General features: G+C 43.5%; 1 protein-coding gene across 1 annotated transcript in view; it reads left to right on the top strand.

The window, feature by feature from the left end:
- The first annotated feature begins 14321 nt into the window (after positions 1-14321).
- ESYT3 (extended synaptotagmin 3) overlaps positions 14322-25937 on the top strand; it is a 193069-nt gene continuing 181453 nt past the window's right edge. The window contains exon 1 of the mRNA XM_029605310.1: positions 14322-14826. Coding sequence (XP_029461170.1) covers positions 14509-14826 — 318 coding nt within the window. The 5' untranslated portion in view covers positions 14322-14508. The remainder of the gene's footprint in view (positions 14827-25937) is intronic.

Genomic DNA, 25937 nt, shown 5'->3' with positions numbered 1-25937 from the left:
CACATTGTCATGAGCCTCACCTGGCGTTGGAACAGATGGTACAGCATGTGCATTTGGAGGGGTGGGGGAGGGGGGATGTGCCAAGTATCAGGACTCAGGAGGGCATGGCCCAGAGAGCAGACAGCTCCCTGAGTCCTGGAAGCCCTTTCTTCCCCCATTAGCCTTTCTTGTCAGATTGGTGGGATTCCAGTGCACTTGGAAGGGACGGATTAGAAGAGCTCTCTAAGTCCCTTTTAGTCCTATTTTCCTCTTTGTCTTGAAATCAAATCCTGAAGTAAAATAATCTTATACTGAACAGGCTGCACTGTCTGTCAGTCACTAAGCACGTCCAGTACTAGGCTTGGAAAAGGGTCATTGCTGGTTTGCATCCCGTAACCATATTCCTGTATGTAAAGAGAGATGGAAATCTGTGTGCTCTGTCTATCTCACCATCACAGATTTCGTCTCAGTTATGTAGCTGCCTTGGATATTTTGAGGCCAAATTTTTTATTTTTTTTTTATTGAATTTTACAAATATAAACAAGATCACTCTTGCCAGAAAACAAGTACTGGTATTGCTTTACACAAACTTATTCATAAGAAATTACATAATAAAATTATTACTTCCAAAGTCAATACCACTCCAGTCCTCAATAAAGGAGAAGAGACAAGAGCCCAATCCAAAGAAATTAGTAATAAACTAACTAAGAAGAAAGGCTACATGACAGTTAGGTAGCGGTAGCAATACTACATTTAAGGAACTTTTTGCGAGTATTTACGGCTAGGGGTTATCAGACGAGTTGACACGTGGAATTTTCCCAATCAAGAATTGTGACAACTGGGGGGGAGGGGTGTGTGTCAAAAAATACAAATGAATTATTTTGCTATTTCACCAAGCATTTGCAGGGAAATTTAAGAAAAAGAAAACACCCCCAATTTGTTGTACTTGAGGCCTCATCAATAAGAACTGTTTACGCCTTTTCTGTGTTTGTCGAGAAACATCTGGAAATATATTTACTCTAAACTGTAGAAACGTTTCTAATCTATGTCTGAAAAACAATTTCAGCAACCAGTCTCTATCAGGTTCAAGAACCAGTGTAACAATAAGTGTAGCAGGGACGGCCATGTCAGATTCCGATGTCTCAGTTAAAGCTGTTTAATCCATTGGTGGTACTTCCACAGGTTGTAGCATTTCCATTCCTTCCCTCTGTGCTTCCATCTCCCTTTTATATGGTGGTAAATAAAATATTTTTGATGCTGGAGGAATAGCATTTTCTGGTATTTTTAGTATTTCCATCAGGTATCTTTTAAACATATCCTTCGAGGAGATTAGTGGCACTTTTGGGAAATTTATAATTCTTAAGTTTTTATTCCTAATAGTATTTTCTACCTTTAGTGCTAAATTACCATTGTCTTTAGCCAACACATGTTGAGACTGTTGCATAGAATTTGTTTGCACTCTAATGGCAGATATCTGGATCATATTTGTAGTAGTATTTCCCAATAACCAACTCATTATGGCCTGGATTTATCAAAATGCACTAAGTATCACCTGTGATAGGACAAGGGGCATGTTTTATGGTAATAGCAGTTTATTGCAAAGTGTGCTATCTTAGCATTTTGCATAGGTATTACCTATGATAACTTTTTTTGTGCTAAGTGCCACGTACAACCACTGGGGGGGACCATTTTAAGCTGCTGGAGATCCAGTCTAGCTATCAGGGCCCTTCTACAACCACTGGGGGGGGAGAAGGGAGAAGAGAGAGAGACTAGCCGTAATGCCCTCATACCAGGTAGGTTTTTATACCCCTATATGAGGCCTACCTAGTCACTCGAGGTGAGGTTTAGGTATTAGTGTAGGGGTTTAGGGGCCACTTTGACATTCAAAGTGAGACGTACGAACAGAACCGTACTCTCTTGTGAAGATTTGATGACCTTCGGAGTGAGGAAACTCATACAAAGATGAGATTTGTGCAATGTTCTCTCAACCTAGCTTGGTGGACTCTCTACCTGGGTAACATCTCTCTCTCTCTCTCTCTCTCTCATTAAAGCTGTGTAATAGGGCTTCACAAATCATGAAGTCCTCCCCTTTTTCTAATTTGCATCACACTATGTGTTAAATTCGCATGCGAAAACGCCATATAGCAGTTTGATAAATAACCCCCTATATTTGTTAACTATAGGTGACAACTGTTGTACTACAAAACTTCGGAGCTCAGCAATAGCGTCCCATATTGTTAAAAGAGATACCTCACCAGGTCTTTGAACTGGAGGCAGCACTGGAATTGTCAGTTCAATCCCGGGTATTTCCCGGTCTCCTCTCTCTTGACTTCCCCCTTCTCCGGCTCGCAAATTCCTCCTGTCCGGTTGTCCTTGCATGGTCGATGCACCTGCAACCACCTCAACCGCCCCACTGCTCCCCTCTGGGCTCGCCACAATTACCTCTCGGTTCAGTGGTGTCTCAACAGCTGTTGGGGAGGTACTTGCGGCTGCCGGGTTTCCGGGCAGTGTTCCTCATACCAGGCTCAATGGTGACAATGAGCCTGGGAGAGAGGGGAGCTCAAATTCCCCTCCCCCTCTCTCCAGCGGCTGTTTCCCCAGTATGGGGCTACTGGGGACGACGTGGGCATCCATCGGGCCCGACAAAGACTGCCCTGAAGGAGTTGCGGGTAAAGTCGCCATCCTGGGTTTTCTCTTCCGCCCCATCAAAAGAAATTTCAAAAGTAAAGCTCCACCAAGTCACTATTCTCGCAGACCTGGGAGAGCAAACTCCGTAGCAAGAGAGAGTGTCCACGCTGGTCGCCTAATGGTCAGCCATCTTGAATCTCCCCATCTTCCTTGAGGCCAATATTAAAAAAAAAAAGCCTCCGGCTAATTTGTCCATCTACTTTAGCTGGATAGGTTTACTCGGATATTCAGCGGGATAAACGGCCTGCTGAGTATCACCAAATGAAGTTACAAGGGTAACCCCCTACTCAGATTACTTTGCAACATAACCAGATAGATCTGAATATCGCCAATTAGGTTACGAATGGTATCCAGGTAGGATTGCGGATTGAACCTCCGCTCGATCCAGCCCCCCCCCAAATAAGAAATAAAGTTGCAGGCCTCAGGACCCATAAAAGGTTTCTGCGCCTCCTCCCCCTTTCCCTAAGTTTAAAAATTTTCAAAGGGGCCGTGGCGATAGGAATCCTCATCTTTCCCCTCCTAAGCCTGCTAAGTGCACGCACAACCCCTCCCCCCTCCCCCACCGCCCAATTTTTAAATGCCATCTTCTATCTTATTTTAATATTTTATTATTTTTATTAAGAAGACCACGCCTTGAATATTGTGTACGATTCTGGTCGCCACATCTCAAAAAAGATATAATTGCAATGGAGAAGGTGCAGAGAAGGGCTACCAAAATGATAAGGGGAATGGAACAGCTCCCCTATGAGGAAACACTAAAGAGGTTAGGACTTTTCAGCTTGGAGAAGAGACGGCTGAGGGGGGATATAAATGATAGAGGTGTTTAAAATCATGAGAGGTCTAGAACGGGTAGATGTGAATCGGTTATTTACTCTTTCGGAAAATAGAAAGACTAGGGGGCACTCCATGAAGTTAGCATGTGGCATTTAAAACTAACCGGAGAAAGTTCTTTTTCAGTCAACGCACAATTAAACTCTAGAATTTGTTGCCAGAGGATGTGGTTAGTGCAGTTAGTATAGCTGTGTTTAAAAAAGGATTGGATAAGTTCTTAGAGGAGAAGTCCATTACCTGCTATTAATTAAGTTGACTTAGAAATTAGCCACTGCTATTACTAGCATCAGTAGCATGGGATAGACTTAGTTTTTGGGTACTTGCCAGGTTCTTATGGCCTGGATTGGCCGCTGTTGGAAACAGGATGCTGGGCTTGATGGACCCTTGGTCTGACCCAGTATGACATATTCTTATGTTCTTATGAAATACAAATGTTTTAAAATGAATATTTGCTCCTAAGTATAAACCGATGTGATATGTTTACATGAACGTCGGTATATAAAAACAAATAAATAAATAAATACCCTGCCAAACCTTGACTGCAAGCCGGGAGCTCAGATGTGGCTCCCAGTATTGCTCTGATGGCTAGCTTGGCCGTGTAAGCTTCCAGCATGGTGGTTGGAGTATTTGTTTTGCACTTAGCGAGGATGGGAGAGGAGGGGAGGGGTTTGCTATTATCAGGGCCTTTTGAAAATTTTGGAGCTTTGGGAAGAGTGGGGGGAGAGAGAGAGGTGCAGAAGCCTTCTTGGGCCTTGAGGCCCACAACTTTATATCCTATTTTGGGGGTCTTGGGGTAGGTTCATCCTTTGGGGGGGGGGGGGGATACATAGGGCTGGGCTGCGAGGCCCACGTGGGAGCTGTAATTTCTTTTTGTATTCTATCCGCTGCTTAACTGGTGATATTCTTTGAATATTGGTGGTTACGTTAAAGTTATCCGGGAACATATTTATAGATAACTTAAACTTCCTCCCACTCATATCTGCAGATATCATGATTAGCTGAACAAGTTATCCAGCTATCTCTCTGCTCTGCCCCAGAATGCCCTACATTATCAGTCTAAATTTATAATTTAGATGGATAAGTACTACGGATATTCAGAAGCAGGCATTTATCCAAATAAATGCATTTGTCTTTACCTATTTTTTACAAAGCTCTCAAATGCTGACATTAGTTTTTGTATGACAGATGATATGTTGCATTTACATTTTGATGACAGTATGCTTCAGTGGAGCTGATTAGAGTGCATGGTTTTCTTTAGAGAGTAAATAAACCTTCATTGCCTGTGCATTTCCCATGTCTTCACAGTGTTGAAACGTTTTTGGCTCACTGATGTTTAGAAAATATTGTGGGTTCAGAGCTGGGGAAGGGAAGTGGACACCACCTCCAGAGTGGCATAGGACAGCAGGATAGACTAAAATAGGTTTGGGCAGTCTGATGAGGTTGGAGCAAGAGATGATGTGCAGGCTGGGCTGGAGCTCAGGAACAGAGTGCAGACTGGACTGGAACTGTGTGGAGGGAAAAGTGAACTGGAACTCAGAAACAGACTGGAACCGACTGGAGCTGTGTGGAGGTAAGAGTGAACTGGAACACCGGAACAGACTGGAGCTTCGTGGAAGTAAGAGTGCACTGGAACTCAGGAAACAACTGGAGCTGTGTGAAGATAAGTGAGGAACAAAGGAGCACTGGCTCTGACACAGGGGTACGGACAGACTAAGACAGGACTGGACAGGACAATGATAACATCGAACATGGAACAGGAAAGCCCAAAGGCTACAGAGCAGAAAGGCCCCGAGGAGAAAGACAGGGAAATTCCTAGAGACTAGGAGAGAATTAGAAAGGCCTAAGAGCTAGGCCAGGGTTCAGAAAGCCAGAGAGAGGCTTAATGTCAGGAAGAGACCTAAGGAGGCCTCAGGGCTAGGCCAAAGTTGGGGGAAGCAAGAGAGAGGCCTAGTGTCAAGAAGAGACCTAGGAAGGCCTCAGGGCTAGGCCAGAGTTCAGGAAGCAGAGTAGAACGATGGCCCAAGCAGGAAGGGCCCAGAGGCCACTAGGGAAGGACAAAGAAGGCAGGGGGCAGAAAGCCCAATGGCCACAAAACAAGACTAGGCACAATTGTAATCAGAAGGCCAGGAGGCCATACAGAGAAACAAGGAAAGGCCTTAGAAGGCCACAAGGCAGAAGTGGCTAGAGCAAGGAGCTGAGCAGAACTTGATGCCGAAGCATTGAGGAAGAGGCTAAAAAGGTTTAAATAGGACTGGGTCTGGGCATGGTGCAGGCAGGCAAGAGAAGCTTTGCTAGTTAGGGGAGTGAGCTCGTGGAGGTCCCCTGGTGGCACGGAAGCTGTAGGACAGACTGTAACAAGAAACTAGGGACGAGCTGGAGAGTGTAGTTCTGGGCTGCACTCACAGGAGTCCTCTGGTGGAGGGGAGGCCGCATAGTGGCCAGAAGCGTAACAGAAAAGATTCCCAAGCACAGAAAATGTATGGAAAAGCAGAAAGTCAGACTGCTTAGAGCACTTTATTTTATAATTATGAGACTACCAGAATTTCTTGAAAGAAAATCAATCACACTATCAGACACAATGGTAAGGACTGCATAAGAACATAAGAAGTTGCCATGCTGGGTCAGACCAAGGGTAGTAGTTTAGAAAGCTTGCATCTTTATCCTGGTGAAGATATTCAGGTCTGTGCCTGGGGCGGCAAATTTCCCTCACTGTGGCCAACCAATCCCACCTCAGATCTCTGAACCCGTTCCTCCTACTGTCCTTCTCCCCTTCCCCATCTGTCCCAGTCCTCAGGGGGCTCTGCTCCAGCAAGGCTATCATCACTGCTTGTGAGCGCAGGGACTAAGTCAGTCTGTGCTCAAAGGCACTACCAAGTTTCCATGCATGGGATGAGGCCTGTGAGCTCAGGCTGACTTAATCCCCGTGCTCTCTGCGGTCTGATGATACTATCGCTAGAGCAAAGCCCCTGTGATGGGGGGGGAGGGGAGAAGACATGGCACAAGCCCTGAGGGTGGTATTAGCCAAAATCCATCATTGTTGGTTTTCTTTGATCAGTTTCTCAGTGGGCCTACACAATACTCATGTTCTACTCTCCAAACTCATAAAACAGTTTGGATCACAGACCATGCAAAACTCTACCTTTAATTTACCCATTTCCCTCAGTTTGTTTCTTTGATTTCCACTGGAGTTAAACCATTTCACCACAACATTCTCAAAAATATCCAGTTATCATGTCAGCCTTTTATGTATAATGAAAGCTGGAAATATTTTGCTTTGAGATACACCTAATCCAGAATCTATTATGTAGCATTAGCATTTGTCCTGACTTTTGTTTTAATATTTGCCTGATGTGTGTTTGCTTGAAAGCTTTAAAATATTAATGATGTTTTCACCACTACACCCACTATACACAAAAGAATAGGAAATGTTTGCCCAGAGGTTATTTCTACTTCTTACATGCATCACTTCAGCCAAATAGAGCTCCACTTTACAGCAGTGCCTGCTGCTTAAAGCTTCGCATGGTCAAAAGGTACCAGTTTTTCTCCAAATACAATTAATTCTTTGGTGTTACTTTATATCTATTTCTCACTGGATTGCACAACCTGGTGTAAGGGGTAATAGTGGTGGAGCCACTTGGCAATAGTGATCATACTGTAATCAAATCTGAGATAATCACTGGAGGTAAAATAATCCTTAGAACTACTGCAAGGAAATATAACTTAACAAAAAGAGACTGATAAGATGAGGAAACTAGACGGAAACTAAAAGCAGAAACAATGGTTAAAAGTCTGCATGAGGCATGGAGACTGTTTAAAAATGTCATCTTGGAAGCCCAGATAAAATGTATTACACACATTTAAAAAAGTCAAAAGATGAACAAGTGCCAAAATGATGCTGTAAAAGAGGCCATCAAAGTCAAAAAGGCATCTTTTAAAGAATGGAAAGCAGGACCTAATGAGGAAAATAGGAAAGCACATAAGCACTGACAAATTAGATGTAGCCCCTCTTCCCTATTTTCCTGAGAAGGGAGGGTCACATTTGGTCCCCAGGCTAAATCCTTGCACAGTCTCAACTGCCCCATAGTGTGGATTCTCTGAAAGGGAGAGAGGAAAGACTTGTAGGGCCTAAGGCGCAAGGGATAATCCTTTCAGGATGTGTGATAATCCTAGTAAATATAATGTGAATGGATGTAGATGCCAAATAACCAGGCAGAACACTTAGCATGATTGATCCAACTTAAACTTTACTTAAGCAGAACTTCAGTAATAATTATTTGCCATCATACACACTTATTCTTTCTTATATCTATGTCCAAGTTTATTCCTTAACCTTCTCTCTGTGCATATGCCCCTTGTAATTGGATCCTGAGTTGTCTTACCCTCTAAGGCCTGGAATAGGCTGGGGTCTCCTGTTTTTGGTGACACTTTCATACCATAAATAACTGAGGTCTAGATGTTGTCCAGTCTCCAAGTCTCCTAATTTTCTTCTTTTTTCTTCTCAGGACAGAGACTCCGGTGGAGTCTCCAGATGAAACAAGAAAACTTCTTACTCTCAGTTCTTCTCTCCATGTGATAAAGTGGGATCTTTCACAGTGAAATATTTAGCATAGCAAGGAAAATGTCTTTCTTTCCCCACTACTGGGCAGGAAGGGTGGCAAAAAAACTACCTCCTGAAACCAAAAGGCAAAACCTCCCAAAAATACTCAAACAAATTCACTCAGTCACAGTGTCACCACTGTCCAATCACTGGATGTGAGATAGATTTCTTCAGCTCTTCTCTAATCCGGTCCTTCCCAGGGCAGGGGATGTCCCTTCCTAAGGCAGGACTAGGGCATATCAGAAACTCAAAAAATAAAGTTAAAAAAAATCTCTTAAACCATCCCAAAAACTGGACACCCTCAACAGCCAGACAGTCGACTAGCAAGGTACCTATCTCCTCCCTATTGTGTGCAGCCCGGAAAATGAGGCCCAGCCTATCAGGAAGAGAGAAACCAATAGATCCTCCTTTAAAGTCCAATAAAACTTGCCACACTGATCTACTATCACCCTGCCTGCACTTAGCAGACAGCAGCACATCACTGCAGCCACCACACGGGGATGCTGCAGAAAATGGTTTGCTCTACTCTTTCTCCTCTAGCCTAAGTTGTAGACTAGCGCCATCTAGTGGAGCTCCCAAGGTAGTGGGGGGGTCTCTACCTAGATGGGAATCCTTAATAAAGCAGGACAATAGAGAATTTAAGGAAAGAATTGTCAAAGAGGCAAAAGCTAATAATAAAAATGTTTTCAAGCATATTAAGGGGTCATTTTCTAAAGAATTTATGCGCCTCCTGGTTTAGGCACATAAAATATCATCGTAAAATCAACCGAGGGGAAGGGGGATTGTGCAGGATGTACTTCTCACCGCTCTCATGGTAGGCATTCTGGTAGGAAGGTGGCGGAGGAAGCATTTACATGCATACTTCTGATTTTCAAAAACATGCCCGTACAGTGACTGTGCATGAGGTCACACCTGCTCGGGAGCAGTTGTAACTTCCTGCATTAGGTGTATCTCAAAGCAAAATATTTCCAGCTTTCATTATACATAAAAGGCTGACATGATAACTGGATATTTTTGGGAATGTTGTGGTGAAATGGTTTAACTCCAGTGGAAAACAGAGAAACAAACTGAGAGAAATGGGTAAATTAAAGGTAGCCACTGTGGACGGTGCTTTGAAATCCTCAGCTCAGTGTGCAGTGGCAGTCAAAAAAAAAGCAAATAAATTGTTAGGAATTATTTAGAAAGGAATGGAAATTAAAATGGAGAATAGCATAACACCTCTGTACAATCTATGGTGCGGCCTCTGATTGCCCCATCTCAAGAAAGATAAAGTGGAACTAGAAAAGGTACAGAGAAGGGCAAGAAAAATGATAAAGGGGATGGAACAGCCCCCTTATAGAGAAAGGCTAAAAGGATTCTGGCTCCCCAGCCTGGAGAAGAGATGATTAAGAAGATACAAGATAGAGGTTTATGAAATCCTGTGTGGAACGGAGCAGGTAAAAAGGGCCCAAGATGGCGACACGAGAGGACGGGTTGCTAGGAGCTCCAATTTCACCAGCTCATCTGCATGGATGCATGATTAGATGCCTTGCATTTTGAGCATGGGGTTTCCCTTCAAACAATTTTATTTTTTTTGGCAGGAGCAGGGGAGGTGAGGAAGGGAGGGTAAGGGGGGAAAAATGTAGGTATGTCAATTTTCTCTTTAAATAAAAGAACAAAAAATGTTTAGTAGGAAACAGAGGGAAAAAAATGTAAATTTATTTGATCAAGTATAAAGGATTCTCTATCCTTCATGGGAAGACTTGATAGCTCCGTTATTAATATTTTAGTTGGTTTAAAAAAATCTATTGTACACATTCGCCATTTACCAAACTGCATCTTGTATAACAAGTAAAGAAATCTTATATAGAAATGATTATATATTTTAATAATAACTTCAGCATACTTTCTTGGTCTGGGTAATGAGATTATGCTGTTGACAACTGTTTTAGTTCATTGCACACTGGCTCCTTTCTGCTGGTTCTTCTTCCATTTTGCTGCCGATATAGATACAGCACTATAACTTCACTTTTAGGTGGCTGAGGTGGACAAATGCATCAAGATTTGCAGTTGCAGAGGGTATTGCTGAGTTATCTTCATCATTGTGGATTGAGCATGCTCACTCAGGAGAGTTTTCAGTTCTCCTTTTGAGCAGAAAGAATCTGCATCTCCCGTGCTTTATGCAGGTAAGATTTAGTGTTGTTCCTGGGCAATGCAGAGCAGGCCTAGCACAACCAGGTGTATATACCGTGCACTTACACAGCGCAGCACATCCAGGGGGCGGTGGCAGCAGGAAAGGCTGTGGGGCTGCCAGTGAAGCTCAACACGCTGGCAGGTGAAGGAGAGGAGCGGCTGTGGTACTGCCAGCTGCCATGGAACAGCCTATCTATGTGTGTATGTGTGAAAAAGGAAGCCTGCCCGAATGTGTGTTTGTGTGAAAGAGGAAGACTGTTTGCCTGTGAGTGTGAATGGAAGCCTGTCTGGGGTGTGTGTATGTGTGTGTGGGTGAATGGGAGCCTGCCTAAGTGTGTGTGTTTGTCAATGGAAGTCTGTCTGGGATGTATGCATGTGTACGTGTGAATAGGAGCCTACCAGGGTTGTATGTGTGTGTGAGCCTTCCTGCCTTGCCCCCATTAATCCACGACAATCTCGGGGCATCTACAAACAAAACGTCCCCAGGTATGGAGAGAAGGGATTTTTTTATCCTTATTTATTTTAATTATTGCTTAGTGTTTGGTGTGTCTGCTGTTTTGAAATATTTTATTGGTGTGTGGAAAATATTGGATACTCTATTTGTTAACTGGTTTGAAATATTTATTCTTTTTATGAAAATGATTTTGGTATCATGATTGATGTTTTATATTTCTTGATTTTATAATTTAATGTTTTATGAAGAATGGTAATGTTTCTGTTTTTCCATTGTTGCTCTGCATATAGAAGCTGGCTTGTTGTGGGTTCCAGTTCAGCTATTCTCAATGGGGCGGATTTTAAAAGGCCTGTGCGTGTAAATCCTTCCGGATTTACGCACGCAGGGCCCTCACGCGCCGGCGCGCCTATTTTGCATAGGCCGCCGGCGCGCGTAAAGCCCCGGGACGCGCGTAAGTCCCGGGGCTTTCGAAAAGGGGAGGGAGGGGGCGTGTCCGGGGCGTTCCCGAAATGACATGGGATTTCAGGGGCGTGCCGCTGCGTTTCGGGGGTGGGTCTGGGGGCGTGGCGCTGGCCCGGGGGCATGGTCGAGGCCTCCGGACCAGCCCCCGGGACCGGAGGACGGAGTGGGGCTGCCGGCCAACGCGCGCAAAGTTACGCCTGCTGAAAGCAGGCGTAACTTTGCCGACAAAGGTGGGGGGGGGTTTAGATAGAGCCGGGGGGTGGGTTAGGTAGGGGAAGGTGGGGGGAGGGTGAAGAAAAGTTCCCTCCGAGGCCGCTCCGAAATCGGAGCGGCCTCGGAGGGAACAGGCAGGCCGCGCTGGGCTCGGCGCGCGCAGGTTGCACAAATGTGCATCCCCTTGCGCGCACCAACCCTGGATTTTATAAGATATGCGCGGTTATACGCATATCTTATAAAATCCAGCGTACTTTTGTTTGCGCCTGGTGCGCGAACAAAAGTACGAGATTGCGAAATTTTTAAAGATCTACCCCAATATGTTTCTATTTATACTTTCTGATCTCTTAATTCTGTACTTGATCAAGGTCTGTCTGTGTTCTGCATGGTGACCAAGGTGAAATATTTTGTTGGCATGTAGTTTCTGTGTGAGGATCTATAGCAGTCTGATTTGTTCTGTTTTCCTAATAGGAGGTGTATTGGTGTTCTAGAACCTGGTGTAATATATGCAGTTTTGCTTTTTCTTAGATAAGGTTGTTACTGTTTGGATGCTGGCAGTTAGGGTTGTTTTATTATGGGAGATTTATTATATTTTAATGGTAATTCTGTTTATTCATAAAAATGTCAGGTGGCACCTTACAGACTAACCAATTTATTGAAGCATGAGCTTTTGAGGGCAGAGTCCACTTCGTCAGATGCAAGAAGTGATGTACAGGAAATAGGTAAAATATACACAGAACAAAGAGAAGGCATTGAATTAGGCAGGACATGGTGTGGAGAGAGTGTTACTAGCATTATAGTACAGCCTACTGACAACTGAGATAAGTATGAAATGACAGAATGATATGATAACAGTTAGGTTCATAATGAGTCATGAAGCCTTTGCCTCTATTCAGACATAGGATGATGATGTTAAAACTATCTATGAACTTAACTATTATCAGATCATTCTGTCTTTTCACACTTACCTCTGTTGTCAATAGGCTGTACTATAATGCTAACATTCTCTCCACACCATGTCCTGCCTAATTCAATGCCTTCCCTTTGTTCTGTTTATATTTTACCCATTTCCTGTAAATCACTTCATGCCTCTTAACAAGTGGACTCTGTCCTCGAAAACTCCTGCTTTAATAAATTGGTTAGTCTACAAGGTGCCATCCAATTCTTGTCATTTTTGCTACACCATACTAACATGGCTATCCTACTATTTATTCATGGCTTTCTGAGGACCAAGCCCACACCCAACATGCATTACAAAAGGTCTAATTCCATATCAGTTCCAAGTGTCTTTTTTACAGAGTTTTCTGGTTAGCAGGTTGTAAGTGATATTTTTGCCTAAGAAGACTGTACTTTTTCATGTAAAATCTGTTATAAATGCATAATTTAATTGTGCATTTATAATAGATTTTACATGATATTAAACATAAAACACATTTTCATGAAACAGAATTTAGTTGTGCACAAAAGTGGCAGCAGAGAGGAGGCTGGAAACTATAGGCTGGACAGCCTCACCTCAGTGGTGAAGAGTAAAGAAAATGAAAAGTGATTTCAGAAAGCTTGAACAGCGTTGAAGATTTGGCAACTGGGATTCAATTCCAAGAAGTGCAGAGTCATGTATATGGTGTGCGGTAATCTGAAAGAGCTGTATGCGATAGGGGGTGAAAGTTTGATGTGCATGGACTAAAAAAAGGACCTTAGGGTAATACTGGTGAACTAAAGCAGCAAAGCAATGTGATAAGGCTAAAGCCAGGATGCTGGGCTGCATAGAGAAAGGAATAATCAGTAAAAAAAAAAAAAAGGAGGTGATAATGCCCTTGTACAAGTCCTTGATGAAGCCTCACCTGAAGCACTGTTCAGTTCTAGAGACCATATCTCAAAAGAGATGGAGACAGGATGGAAGAAGTCCAGAGAAAGGTGACCAAAATGGTGCGGGGTCAGTATCGGAAGACTTAGGAGAGGCTGAAGGATCTGAATATACACACCTTGGAGGAGAGGAGGTGCAGGGTAGATATGATACAGACCTTCAAATACCTGAAAAGTATTACTGATGCGCAAACTTCAAAAGTTTTCTGTTAGAACTAGGGCTCATGAAATGAAACTCCAAGGAGGACGACTCAGAATCAACATCAGGAAATATTTCTTCACAGAAAGAATAGAGGATGCCTGGAATGCCCTCCCAGAAGAGGTGGTAAGGACAAAAATGGTAAATGACTTCAAAAGGGCATGGGATAGACACTGAGGATCCCTAAATATTAGATGTTTTAAATGAAAAAAGGGTTACATGGGGGAAACCTGCAAGGAGCAGCAGTTATTACCCTTAACAGAAGGCATTGGGGTAACCTGCACAGAGCAGAAGGCACGGGGTAACCTCCATGCAACGACAGTTACTATCATGAACAACTTGCGGCAAGTGTCATTTATTAAAAATATAGATTGCTGGAGAGAGCTGGGCTTTTTTTTTTTGAGGGGCCTAGAACAAAGCTAGCACCGGCTCTGACACAGATCAAAGCCTTCTGTACTGGACTGAGCTTGAGATGTTTAGGACTTCTTGTGAAGACCATTACGTTTTCGAAGCTTTCTCAGGATTGAAGTTGTATTTTCCTTATAAAGGCTTCTGTGTACTAGGGTGTTTGCTAAGAAGTCATGCGCTCCCCATGGAGGGCTGTGCAAGGCGGAGTAAGAGCTCATGTGTGCATGGGCCCGGTTTCGGACATTTTGTTTTAAATGAGAGGTTTAATCCGTTAGCTTTGTCCAGGATTCGAATGGTTTCACGATCCCCAAACGGGACAGGCAGCAGGGCGGGAACCCTGTACGAGCTTCCGTACCTTGCCCCATGGGAAGAGTCTCGCGCGTGAGCGGCTCACGCGGCCAGAGCTGGGCGTGGCCAGGCAGGCGCGCGCTCTCTCCCCCTCCTGTCCCCTCCCCTCAGTGCGCAGGGACGGGGTGGGCGGAGCCGTCTCACCTGAGCCCTTCCCGAGCCGGAGCAGGAGGGCGGCTCGGAGGCATTCCGGCGGCGGCATGAGGGATAACGTTACAGGCGCGAGTCCGGCTGCTGCTTAGTGTCACCGCTCCCGCTCCCGCTCACTCCTAGGCGGCGGCCAGGCAGACGAGCATGGAAGCCGCCCCGAAGCCCAAGCCGGAGCCGGAGGAGCACCCCGGGGAGAAGGAGCAGGCGGCGGCCGCCAACCAGCTGCTGCTGGACGTGCTCTCCTACCTGTGCCGGGCTTCCCTCTGCCTGCTGCCCGTCTACCTGGCCGGCTACCTGGGGTTCAGCCTCAGCTGGGTGCTGCTCGGGCTCTTCCTGTGGATGTGGTGGAGGAAGAACAAGCGGTGGAAACTCTCGCGCCTGGCGGCGGCGTACGACCTGCTGGAGGACGAGCAGGGAGCCATCAGCCGCGGGCTACAGCACTTCCAGCAGCTGCCGGCCTGGGTGAGTGAAGGCGGCCCCCGGGCCAGCTAGACAGGGGGGAAGAGGGCTGCCTGCCTTGGCCGAAATCCGTCAAAAAGCTTTTAACTCTTTTGAGCGACGCTTTAGCTGGAAACGGAAGGGAAGCTTAGCTTCACTTTTTTTTTTAACGTTAACCAGAGCCGGGCAAAGTGACTGCACGTTCATTGCGGTGCTCTTACAGATGGACTAAAATACCATCCTAGTGGCGCAGAGAGAATCTGAAATCTAGACGGGTTTGCCTATTTATGGTTATCCATCTGTTCCCTAATTTCTTTTCAGGATACAAATTATGTGGGTAGAATTGAATTCCTTCCGGGATCCAGTTATTTCTATGTTTTTTTTCAAATGATCTTGATAAATAATGAGATGTTTGTGGGAGATGGCAAATGTAATTTTGATCGCATACTTTCCCAGCAACTTTTGGATGCTTGACCTTTCCCCCCTTTTGTTTACAAACCCTTGGTAGACCATAACAGAGTGACTGTCCAGAAGGAGCAAAGCTTGAAAATGAATGTCCATTGTAAACAAGAAAGTTATGGACACCTCTAAAAAGCTATCGTCTATTTTTAAACGTAATCTAAAATTAAGTGTTTTTCCACAAAGTAAACCCTAATTTAATTGTGGGGAATAATTTAAAAAGCTAATGGGAGTGTGCAATTTTGAATTGCTCACCCGCATTTGGTTTTGTTTTGTTTTTTGTTTTTTTGCCTTTTTTAAATATAGTAGCCAATAAAAATAACATTCTTTCAAATAGTGGAAAAAATATGCAGTTCCTTTTTTTTCCTCTCCTCCCCTCAAAACTGTCAACATCAGGATCTAACACAACACAATCATTATGTAGTAACTGTAATGCAATTACACCACTCCCCCACCCCCCCACACACACACACACACTTCTGATGGGTTCCAAGGTACAGTCATATTCTCACATTAACATGAGACTGTTTTGGAGATTACTTAGAGCCAAAGCCTAAGGAATGAGGAGTAGAAGCTATAGATCTAATTTTGCTTTGCAAGAAGATGCTAGTTCTTCTAAAATTTTGGATACTGTTGTCTTTGGGATGGGGGAGAACACGTTTTACCCATAAATAAACCTGATCAGGCAGCATTTAAGGGAGAGAAATGCAATAATCTTATTCATCTGTGTGGCTTTTTTTTCCTGTCAACTTTTCCTGCTACTTTTCCACAATAAAGATATAAATGTAGCAACTTGTGGATAAAGCTTCAAACATAAAACAGAATGTTTTGTTCCTGAGGCTGTATCCCCAAACGAGTTTATCTTGTTTTGTATCTATGGAAAAAATAAACATCAGGACACTTAATGTATTAGGATTCATTATTTCATAAGAAATACTAATAACAATACTGCTGTCACTTGTTAAAAAAAATGTGGCTTTTTATATATGGCAGGAGCAAATGTTTGCTTTCAGATCACATCTGTAAGCTGAAATTGATTTGAGATCTTGCTCCAGTAAATATTACTATTTACTTCTGTTTACTACTTTTTCCTTTACTGCCCTGTCCCCAATCACACCACCACCACCACTGACCCTGTGTTGGATGTTATCCACTCCAGTATTATGACATTTTAAGATTCATCTAGTCTGGTTATACCTGAACATAATCCACTTTGAAGTGTCACAGAAGGCAGCATATAAAGAAGGAATTATTAAATTTGCTATCCTTTTTCCATTCCCAGTGCATACCACACAGTCTAATCATTCTTCATCTTCACTCTTGGTTTTGTTCCTCCAAAGGATCTTCTGTGCTTTGCTAACTTTCTTGGCATCCTGACAAAAAATAATTTTATTCTTAACACTTAACCCTGTTCTTCATATGTTTCTAGTTTTGTAACCTCCCAAACAGCTGGGAAAAGGGGAGAAAAATAGCGGGATGTGGGATGAAGCTGTGGGTTCTTTCTTCTTGGACATCAAATCTGAGGTAGCTGAGTCCGGTCATTTAAAAATGTCTGGACTGATGTCAGTCTGTGTTGCAATAACAAATAACTTGCTGTATGTATTCCTAGGCCACTATTATAACCAATGAAGCAGCAATATTCCATCAGCGTTCCATCAGATTTACCAACACATTTTATGTGGGCGTTTGTAATAAACTGTTGAGGAATATTAACTTTATTTGTGGTGTTGCTGCTTGGTGCATTGTTTATCCTCTGGGAGGAAACCTCCTCTGACCTAGTCTCTAAACTGGTTTGACTGTGGAACAGCATTCCTGTAGTCTCCAGAGCTATTAACAGGCTTGTTTCTTGCCGCCTCCCTTCCCACCTGTTAGTCTGATTCCTTTCCCCTCTCCTCTTTATTCTTAACTCATAATTTCTCATTTTTTTATGAGAGATTAAATGAAAAGTGCTAACTTTTTATTTTTGATTTATATTCCGCTTTTTCAGGCAATTCAAATTGCCTGAAAATAGGTACAATAGATATTTCCCTGTACCTAGAGGGCTTACAGTCTTAAATTTTGTACCTGAGGCAGTGGTGAAATGACTTGCCCAAGGTCACAAGGAGCTGCAATGGGATTTGAACCCTGGTTAGCCTGGTTTGCAGCCCACTGCTCTAACTTCTAGATTACACTGCACTTACGCAGCAGCAGCCTGAATGTGTGTTGATCTAAATAAGGCCTCAAGTTGTCTGACCAGACATAATTTATGAACCATTGCACTTGTTTTGTTTTTTTAATTTCTCCTCCTCCCACCCTCTAGCGAAGTTCGTTTTTTGGTTGATGTTAGTGTTGTATGTTAAGCCCATTGGCAGATTGCTGTCACAGGTGTTTGGTCGTGCTGAACGCAGTAGCACAGAGGTGGCCACCTCAGGATCCACAAACAGGCCAGGTTTTCAGGATATCTGACAAAATAGACACTGTCCTCGAAAGCTCATACTTCAATAAATTGGTTAGTCTGTAAGGTGCCACCCAATTTCTGTCTTTTTTGACAGTTCTTATATCTTATCATGCGGGAGATTGGTTGGTTCAGTTCTCCAAGTGCACTGAGTTTTCTTTTTTCGGGGTATCAGCTTTGCCTTCAGCCTGCGGTAGGGAAGTCTGTGACAGGAATAGCTGAGCTGCTGTAGTGCATTGGCTGAGTGCAGGAAGCGTGACCCTGGGCTGCCTGTCCTTTTCTAATCCCTGCTGTCTGTCTTGCATCTTACTTTCCATGAACATCAAACCAAGCCTTACCAGATTCTCAGTTCCAGTAAGGAATTTCCACTTTGGGGTTATTTGCTGCATCATCATTTAGCTTTGGGTTGGGGACAATTTTATTTTTTGTATTTTATTTAAAAAAAAAAAAAAATTTCTAAATTGCCTCCAGTTTAGAATGACTGAAGCTCTATAAATAGTTACAGTCAAAGCTGTTAATACATAATAAACAGAAGAGCACACAAACAAGTAACAAGACTTTCAAGATGCAAATCTACACTGCAAACAATCGCTGGCATACAGAATGTCACAAATGCCCTAGCAGTCCACCAGCTTAATTCCCCTGCTATGCATTAACAGGCCGATACAGTACAGTGTGCTCCAGTGGAGCGCACTGTTAACCTGTGTTTGGACGCGCGTTTTCGACGTAAGGGACGCGCGTCCAAACCCCCCCCCCCCCCCCCGAAACTAATAGTGCCCGCAACATACAAATGCATGTTGTGGGCACTATTAGTCATTCCCGCGCGATACAGAAAGTAAAATGTGCAGCCAAGCCGCACATTTTACTTTCAGAAATTAGCACCTACCCAAAGGTAGGCGTTAATTTCTCTCGGCACCTACCTTTCGGTAGGTGCTTTTCTGTACACCCTCCGACTTAATATCATGGCGATATTAAGTCGGAGGTCCCAAAAGTTAAAAATAATCAAAAATAAAAAAAATGTAAAATCTGCTCGCGGGTTGAAAACTGGACACTCAATTTTGCTGGCGTCCGGTTTCCGAACCCGTGGCTGTCAGCGGGTTTGAGAACCAACGCCGGCAAAATTGAGCGTCGGCTGTCAAACCCGCTGACAGCCGCCGCTCCTGTCCAAAAAAGGTGCTAGGGACGCGCTAGTGTCCCTAGTACCTCTTTTTACTGCTGGCCCTAGTTTGAATAATTTTTTTTTTTCTCATTCGGGCACACAGGAGAGTGGCCTGTGCGTGTGCCGGGAGAGCAGGCGCTCGCCCACTCTCCGGTGACTTTTATTGAATCGGCCTGTTAGTTGGGAAGAGGGATGCCTTAACCCTTTTGCCAACGTAAGAAAGATCAACCCCTGATTGAGCTTCTGTAGGTAAACTGTTTAATAGAACCGGGAAAATCACTGAGAATGCACTGCTCTATTACGGGACCATCTCGTCTGTTCATAGGAAATATTCTCAATAAACAGCCTGAGAGGAGTGGCGCTCTCTTGTAGCAGTACCCCCTGTCAGTTTACTCACTAATTCTGAAGTCCCTTATTTAGCAGTACTCGGGGAAACGAGGGTCAGGGGCTTGAGTTTAGTTCTCCCAGCCAATGTAACTGATGAATAAGGATCTTCCTTTTCAGATTTTATCTTATTTTTCATGGGAATTTCTCAGTGTTTTATATTGAGTAAAAATGGGGGAAAATCTGTGGGGGGGAAAAGAGCCCTCTCCCTCCTCCCCCCCACTCGATTATTTATTTTCAAACAGTTGATATACTGCCTAAATACTGAGAAATTGCTGGGGAAAAATAAAAGTGGAAAACAAAGGCCCCTGCAGATGGAGAGGACTGGAATTGGCTCCTCTGGCACTACCAGTAGTCACCCCGGCTGCTACATTTTGCAGTATCTGCAACCTATGGGGAAAGTTTGGATGCTAAGCAGACATGTAGAGGTAACTGCCAAAATGTGCCTTACCACCCTGAGCTCGTCTCGCTCTAAGTAAGGCCTCAATTCTCTGATCAGAGACAAATCTGTGAACCGCCACAGATGTGTGTAGGTAAATTAGAATCAAGCTTGACCCACTGTGTTTCTGAAAATCTGTTACAGGCCCCATTCCATGTCTCCGTCCTCTCCATATATGCAATCCTCTACTTTTTTTTTTTTTGTAGTAACCAATTTGCTGCCTTTAAACTGGTCTCTTAATGCAGCCAAACATCCATTCTAGTTGTCCCAAGACCCAGAACAGGCTTCCTTCCCAAAGGAACAATCCAGATCTCGGCCAGGGAGAACAAGCAGAGTTTGTATCTGTGAAAAGCTGAGATCTGCCAGTGTGGATTTCTGACAGTAATGCTTTCTGTTTTTAGATCCTGCTATAATAAATTAATATGATGGATCATTTAATTTGGAGGCATCTCTTTATATGGAGACCTTTGAAATGTGAGGGATAAAGTCTTTTGGGCTCACTAATTGCAAATTAAGGGAAAACGTTTGCTGTGCAGTTACATCATGGTGATGGCAAATATTTTTCACTTTGTGATAAGAGGGGCGGTCAGTGGTGAATTTCTGGCACAAGAATGCAACTGCTGCTTTAGTGGCACCTGTGCAGTTTCTGTGGGTAGAGCTCTGAGTTTCGAGTCTATAAATTGTCTGGTAACAGTATTATCAGACTAGAACAACTCCCCTTCTCATCTTCCCAGTGACAGACTGGAGAGGTGTAACGGCATTGGATGCACTAATCCTATGTGCCATCTGTAAGTGATACAGGGGCACTTAGGACCAATTGATTCTTATTCATGGTAAAACAGGTACATAACAGCACCAGTAAAAACATTACCGTACCTGCACCTTTCAGAGTGTTCCTCACTCTTTTAGATGCAGCCATAGTTCTAGATGTTTGGGTTTTATAACTCTCTAACCCTGCCACTGTAGCGATATTCCTTTTAACAAGGGGTTACAAATTGTGGTCCCTCTAGAACTCTGTATGCATACACTGTGAGCTTGGCCAAGTCTCTCTATTGTGTGATAACTGGGACTCTGACCACCTCCTTCCACCCCACTCCCATTTATCTTGGCCTTGCAAACTACCTCCACAGCATTCTCTGTCCAGATTATTTGCATAGCAGTGCCACTAGGTTAGTGTGTGTTTCTTGATGACGAGACCGTGCACATGAATGTAAGGGCAGAGATGTTCTTCAGGCATATGTCAGTGGTCATTCCCTGATAGGACAGGTAGCACGTGTCAAGTACGAAGCTTCTTCCAAGTAATAGGGGGAAGGCTCTTAACATTGAACAGCTGAAAGCAGAGATCCTCCACGTGAGAGTTCAAGATGTTGAAGTTGGCCATCCCAACAAACTTCGTGTATGATGGACAGACTGCCTGCGTTGATTGGTGTTGTCTCTTCCAAGCTTGGACTCCACACATGATTCTTCAACCACCTCTGTATGTTTTATGCCACAGAAGTTTTAAAATTGTACAATAAAATAGTTAATATTTAATGGTTGTGTCTCCTGACCCAGATTGCATTGAGGTAGATTGCCATCAACGTGGCATGCTGAGGAATGAAAAAAAAATTCACACCCTTATAAAGAATTTTGAGGCCAGGGAAAGTTGGCTTTTACCCTTCTGTTCATTTCCTTTTTAAAGAAGAAGTAAAAGCAGGTTTTTCACCCACCCACATGTCATTCTGCCTGAATAAAAGAGTGTGGAAATGGGAAAGAATTGGTGGTATCTCCTTTATGCTACAAGGGCGTTTGGCATAAAGAAGCACTTCAGACTTAAGAACATAAGAAGTTGCCATACTGGGTCAGACTAAGGGTCCATCAAGCCCAGCATCCTGTTTCCAACAGTGGCCAATCCAGGCCATAAGAACCTGGCAAGTACCCAAAAACTAAGTCTAATCCATGTTACCGTTGCTAGTAATAGAAGTGGTTATTATCTAAGTCAACTTAATTAATAGCAGGTAATGGACTTCTCCAAGAACTTATCCAATCCTTTTTTTAAACACAGCTACACTAACTGCACTAACCACATCCTCTGGCAACAAATTCCAGAGTTTAATTGTGCATTGAGTGAAAAAGAACTTTCTCTGATTAGTTTTAAATGTGCCACATGCTAACTTCATGGAGTGCCCTCTAGTCTTTCTACTATCCGAAAGAGTAAATAACCGATTCACATCTACCCGTTCTAGACCTCTCATGATTTTAAACACCTCTATCATATCCCCCCTCAGCTGTCTCTTCTCCAAGCTTCAAAGTCCTAACCTCGTTAGTCTTTCCTCATAGGGGAGCTGTTCCATTCCCTTTATCATTTTGGTCACCCTTCTCTGTACCTTCTCCATCGCAATTATATCTTTTTTGAGATGCGGCGACCAGAATTGTACACAGTTTTCAAGGTGCGGTCTCACCATGGAGCGATACAGAGGCATTATGACATTTTCTGTTTTATTCCCCATTCCCTTTCTAATAATTCCCAACATTCTGTTTGCTTTTTTGACTGCCGCAGCACACTGTACCGCCAATTTCAGTGTGTTATCCACTATGACACCTAGATCTCTTTCTTGGGTAGTAGCACCTAATATGGAACCTAACATTGTGTAACTATAGCATAGGTTATTTTTCCTTATATGCATCACATCACCTTGCACTTATCCACATTAAATTTCATCTGCCATTTTGATGTCCAATTTTCCAGCCTCACAAGGTCTTCCTGCAATTTATCACAATCTGCTTGTGATTTAACTACTCTGAACAAATATATTTGACTGTAGTTCTCTGGTTTTCTGCTGCAGTATTTTAATGAGTAACAGGAAATACTCCATTGTTCTGGACCTAGGAGAGCAATTTAAGAATTCGTAACTAGAGATCTTCACCTGCTTAGGGGATCTCTGATGAAGTAGTGCCAGCTCCTCGCTTGAGTCAAGACGCTAACACTGAGGAGTTGTAGACACACCTGGGGATCAGATCTCTGAGGATCCAGTGTACAAACACTGAGTTCAGGTGGCACTGAGGGTTACACTCCATGTTCAGCGGAGACTGGTGCATCTCTGAAAATAGTAACAGGGGATGTAAGAGGTTTGCTAGGAGCCCTCTCGGAAATGACTTGTTAATAGTGTAGCAGAGAGTACTCGGTTGTCTGGTAACGTTATACACATTGGGAAAAAGTGTAAGCATTTGCCAACTCACGTGGTCCTAAGACAAGCAGAAGTCTGTTTTAGAAATTGATACCCCCAACCCCCTAAATCTTCTGTGTGGCTGTGCACAGCACTGCCACTGAGTCACATACTGAGTAGAAGAGCTCCCACGATGGGACTTCTGGATTAAAAACGGTGGAAGAGCTTTTTTTTTTATGGCTATGCTTAGTAAGGGTGACATGGGTGTATTCTTTTTGTAGAGAGGGGTAATGTGATATCGGGTAAAACCATAATGTATGAACTTTTCTAGGCCCTTATGAATGGAGTTCAGTTGCTTTACCCTGTTCTGTTAGGACTGTGTACTATGGCAAAGCATTTCAGAACTTGTCTAGCACAGATTAATGTGCATTTTCTTTTTTTTTTTTTTTTTGCTGAATGCTATTGCTTGCCAAAATTAAAAGAAAAATGCAGTAGGTTGAATGTGGTGCTCACTCACGTAGAATCGAATGGGAGAGTTAGTTTTGTATTGAGGTGTGGTGGTTGTACCCTCTCTTCCATTGGTCAAGTAGAGAGAGCAAGAGAGAATCTTGGATCCCTGATCTAAGGAGACAGCAATTGTAAGCTTGCCTGTTTTTTATGTATTTATTTATTTTTAATCGTGGTAGCTTTTTGACTTCATTTCCTGTTGCTGTTCCAGCCAGGCCACTGCCAATTCGGCACCATCTTTCTTGGAGAACCAGTCGCGTCTTACTGGACAAAAAAGTTGGGCGTGAACTCGCTGCTGGTCTAGTTATTTCACTCTTTCAAAATAGGTCTCATACTGACTAATGTTGATCTGTAGGGATGTGAGAGGAACTGGTACTGCAAGATAAGCTCATAGTGGAACAGCAGCATTTGTACATTGTTACATGTACCATGAACCATCCCTCCCTTTGGAATCTATTTTCTTTTGATAAAAATACAGTGGTGCTGGATTCTTGATTTCCATATCCTTACTGTTGTACAACATCGTGAGAGCCTTTTGTGCTCTAAGCCCTGCCCTTTGAGTCCGCTTTACCCTGTGTGTGTTGCCTCTGTCACTGTGGCGTGCCTTTCTGGCATTGCACTTTCCTGCTTTGTACAGCAGAAAGGATTTACATAAAACCACTGGTACACAAAATATATTGCCTTTTCAACACGGAATGCAGTAAGTGAAGGCATTGGAGACCTGGCTGCTTGGGGTAACAATGGCTACATTGTTAGACTGTCCGTCCCTGCCGGGTGAAGATGGTTGGTCTGTCTGTGCAACCTGAGCTGTTTATCTGTACCCAGCCCACTGTGCATGCTAATCGGCTGATGGCAGTGCCTTTCCCCATTCCCTACATAAGAACATGCCATACTGGGTCAGACCAAGGGTCCATCAAGCCCAGCATCCTGTTTCCAACAGTGGCCAATCCAGGCCATAAGAACCTGGCAAGTACCCAAAAACTAAGTCTCTTCCATGTTACTGTTGCTAATGGCAGTGGCTATTCTCTAAGTGAACTTAATAGCAGGTAATGGACTTCTCCTCCAAGAACTTATCCAATCCTTTTTTAAACACAGCTATACTAACTGCACTAACCACATCCTCAGGCAACAAATTCCAGAGTTTAATTGTGCGTTGAGTAAAAAAGAACTTTCTCCGATTAGTTTTAAATGTGCCACATGCTAACTTCATGGAGTGCCCCCTAGTCTTTCTATTATCCAAAAGAGTAAATAGCCAATTCACATCTACCTGTTCTAGACTTCTCATGATTTTAAACACCTTTCCTATGTTTCGTTTCTCTGTCTCTCTTACTGGAACTGCAGCTTGCTGGTCAAGGCAATATATAGATCCCATTACACCCTTTCCCGGGAATCAAGGTTTGCAGTGCACTGGTGGCCATGTGACTTTCTGTTGGTATGTGGAAGGTGACACAAGGTACAGGAGAGGGGGCTTGTGCCTGTGTGCCTCCAGTATTCTCATTGACCTAATCGGGTTCCTAAAGTTAGAATTGGGTGCGTGTGAGGAATAAAATGAAGTCCTCAACAAAACCAAAAAACACACTCCAGAATTACCAGTTTGACCATAAAAGAGAAATGTCACATGAAGGGACTATTTGAATTGTAATCCTGTCCAAGGTAGAAGCCAGTAGCAAATCAAAATAATTTTCTATATTCAACTTATATAGTACAGGTTAATGTGAAGGGAGCTGTTTTACCAGCTTATTCCTATCCACAGTGCATGCACTTAGTCCGAATAGATGGCAGCTCTGCTTTAATAGGAAGCTGCATCCTATCTGTGTTGTGCATTATTTCTAAAAGTATGCTCACTGACTAGGAATATTCATCACCTAGCCCTTCAGAAAATGTCTGTCAAATCAATGAGCTGCCTCCCTGGAATTCCCTCTCAGCCTTTGGTGGCCCATGTTAGTGTCACACATTCCTCTCACCAGGTCTGATTGGTCCCAGTGGGTGATGTCATCACATTCTGCACCCACCAATGAGATCCTTTTTGTGAAGTTATTCTTTCAGTACTGCGTGACTGATCCTAGGGGTTTGGGGAAGTTGAATTTTGCAGGAACATTTTATAATTGTTGCAATGCAAGTATCCCCCCTGCCTGCAGTGTGTGTGTGTGTTTGGAAATATTGAGGAGCACCCAGCTATCATGTGAAGTGCTCGGTTTTTTGTTTTTTCTTGTTTTGTTTCACAATTATAAGCAACTTGTTCACAGCTGATGTCAAGTCTATTCGTAGTGGAAATGGAATTACAGAACCGAAGTACTGTAATGCATTCCATATGGATCACATCACTTCAAGGAGTTATGGGCAGTACCTTGTCTGCCTCCCAGTCAGGTGATTGGGACACTCATCCCTCAGTCATGGTGCCAGGAATTTTAGTGACATGTTCTCACGGGAATAACATGTGGCACTTGCTGTCTTTATTTCACATGTGCTGATTGTTCTATTGGTGACACTGCTGTTTAATTATCTGCTGGCCTAATGAACAGAAGTCAGGTCTGATATAATATAGTCCCTCCTTCCCCTACCCAGATTCCCTATAGGGCAGCGCACAGCATTGCCACTGAGTCACAG

This window comes from Rhinatrema bivittatum, chromosome 6, assembly GCF_901001135.1.
Source record: "Rhinatrema bivittatum chromosome 6, aRhiBiv1.1, whole genome shotgun sequence".
NCBI classification, from domain to species: Eukaryota; Metazoa; Chordata; class Amphibia; order Gymnophiona; family Rhinatrematidae; genus Rhinatrema; species Rhinatrema bivittatum.
Note: the sequence above shows the minus strand (reverse complement) of the source record. Positions and strands in the feature narration are given on the sequence as shown.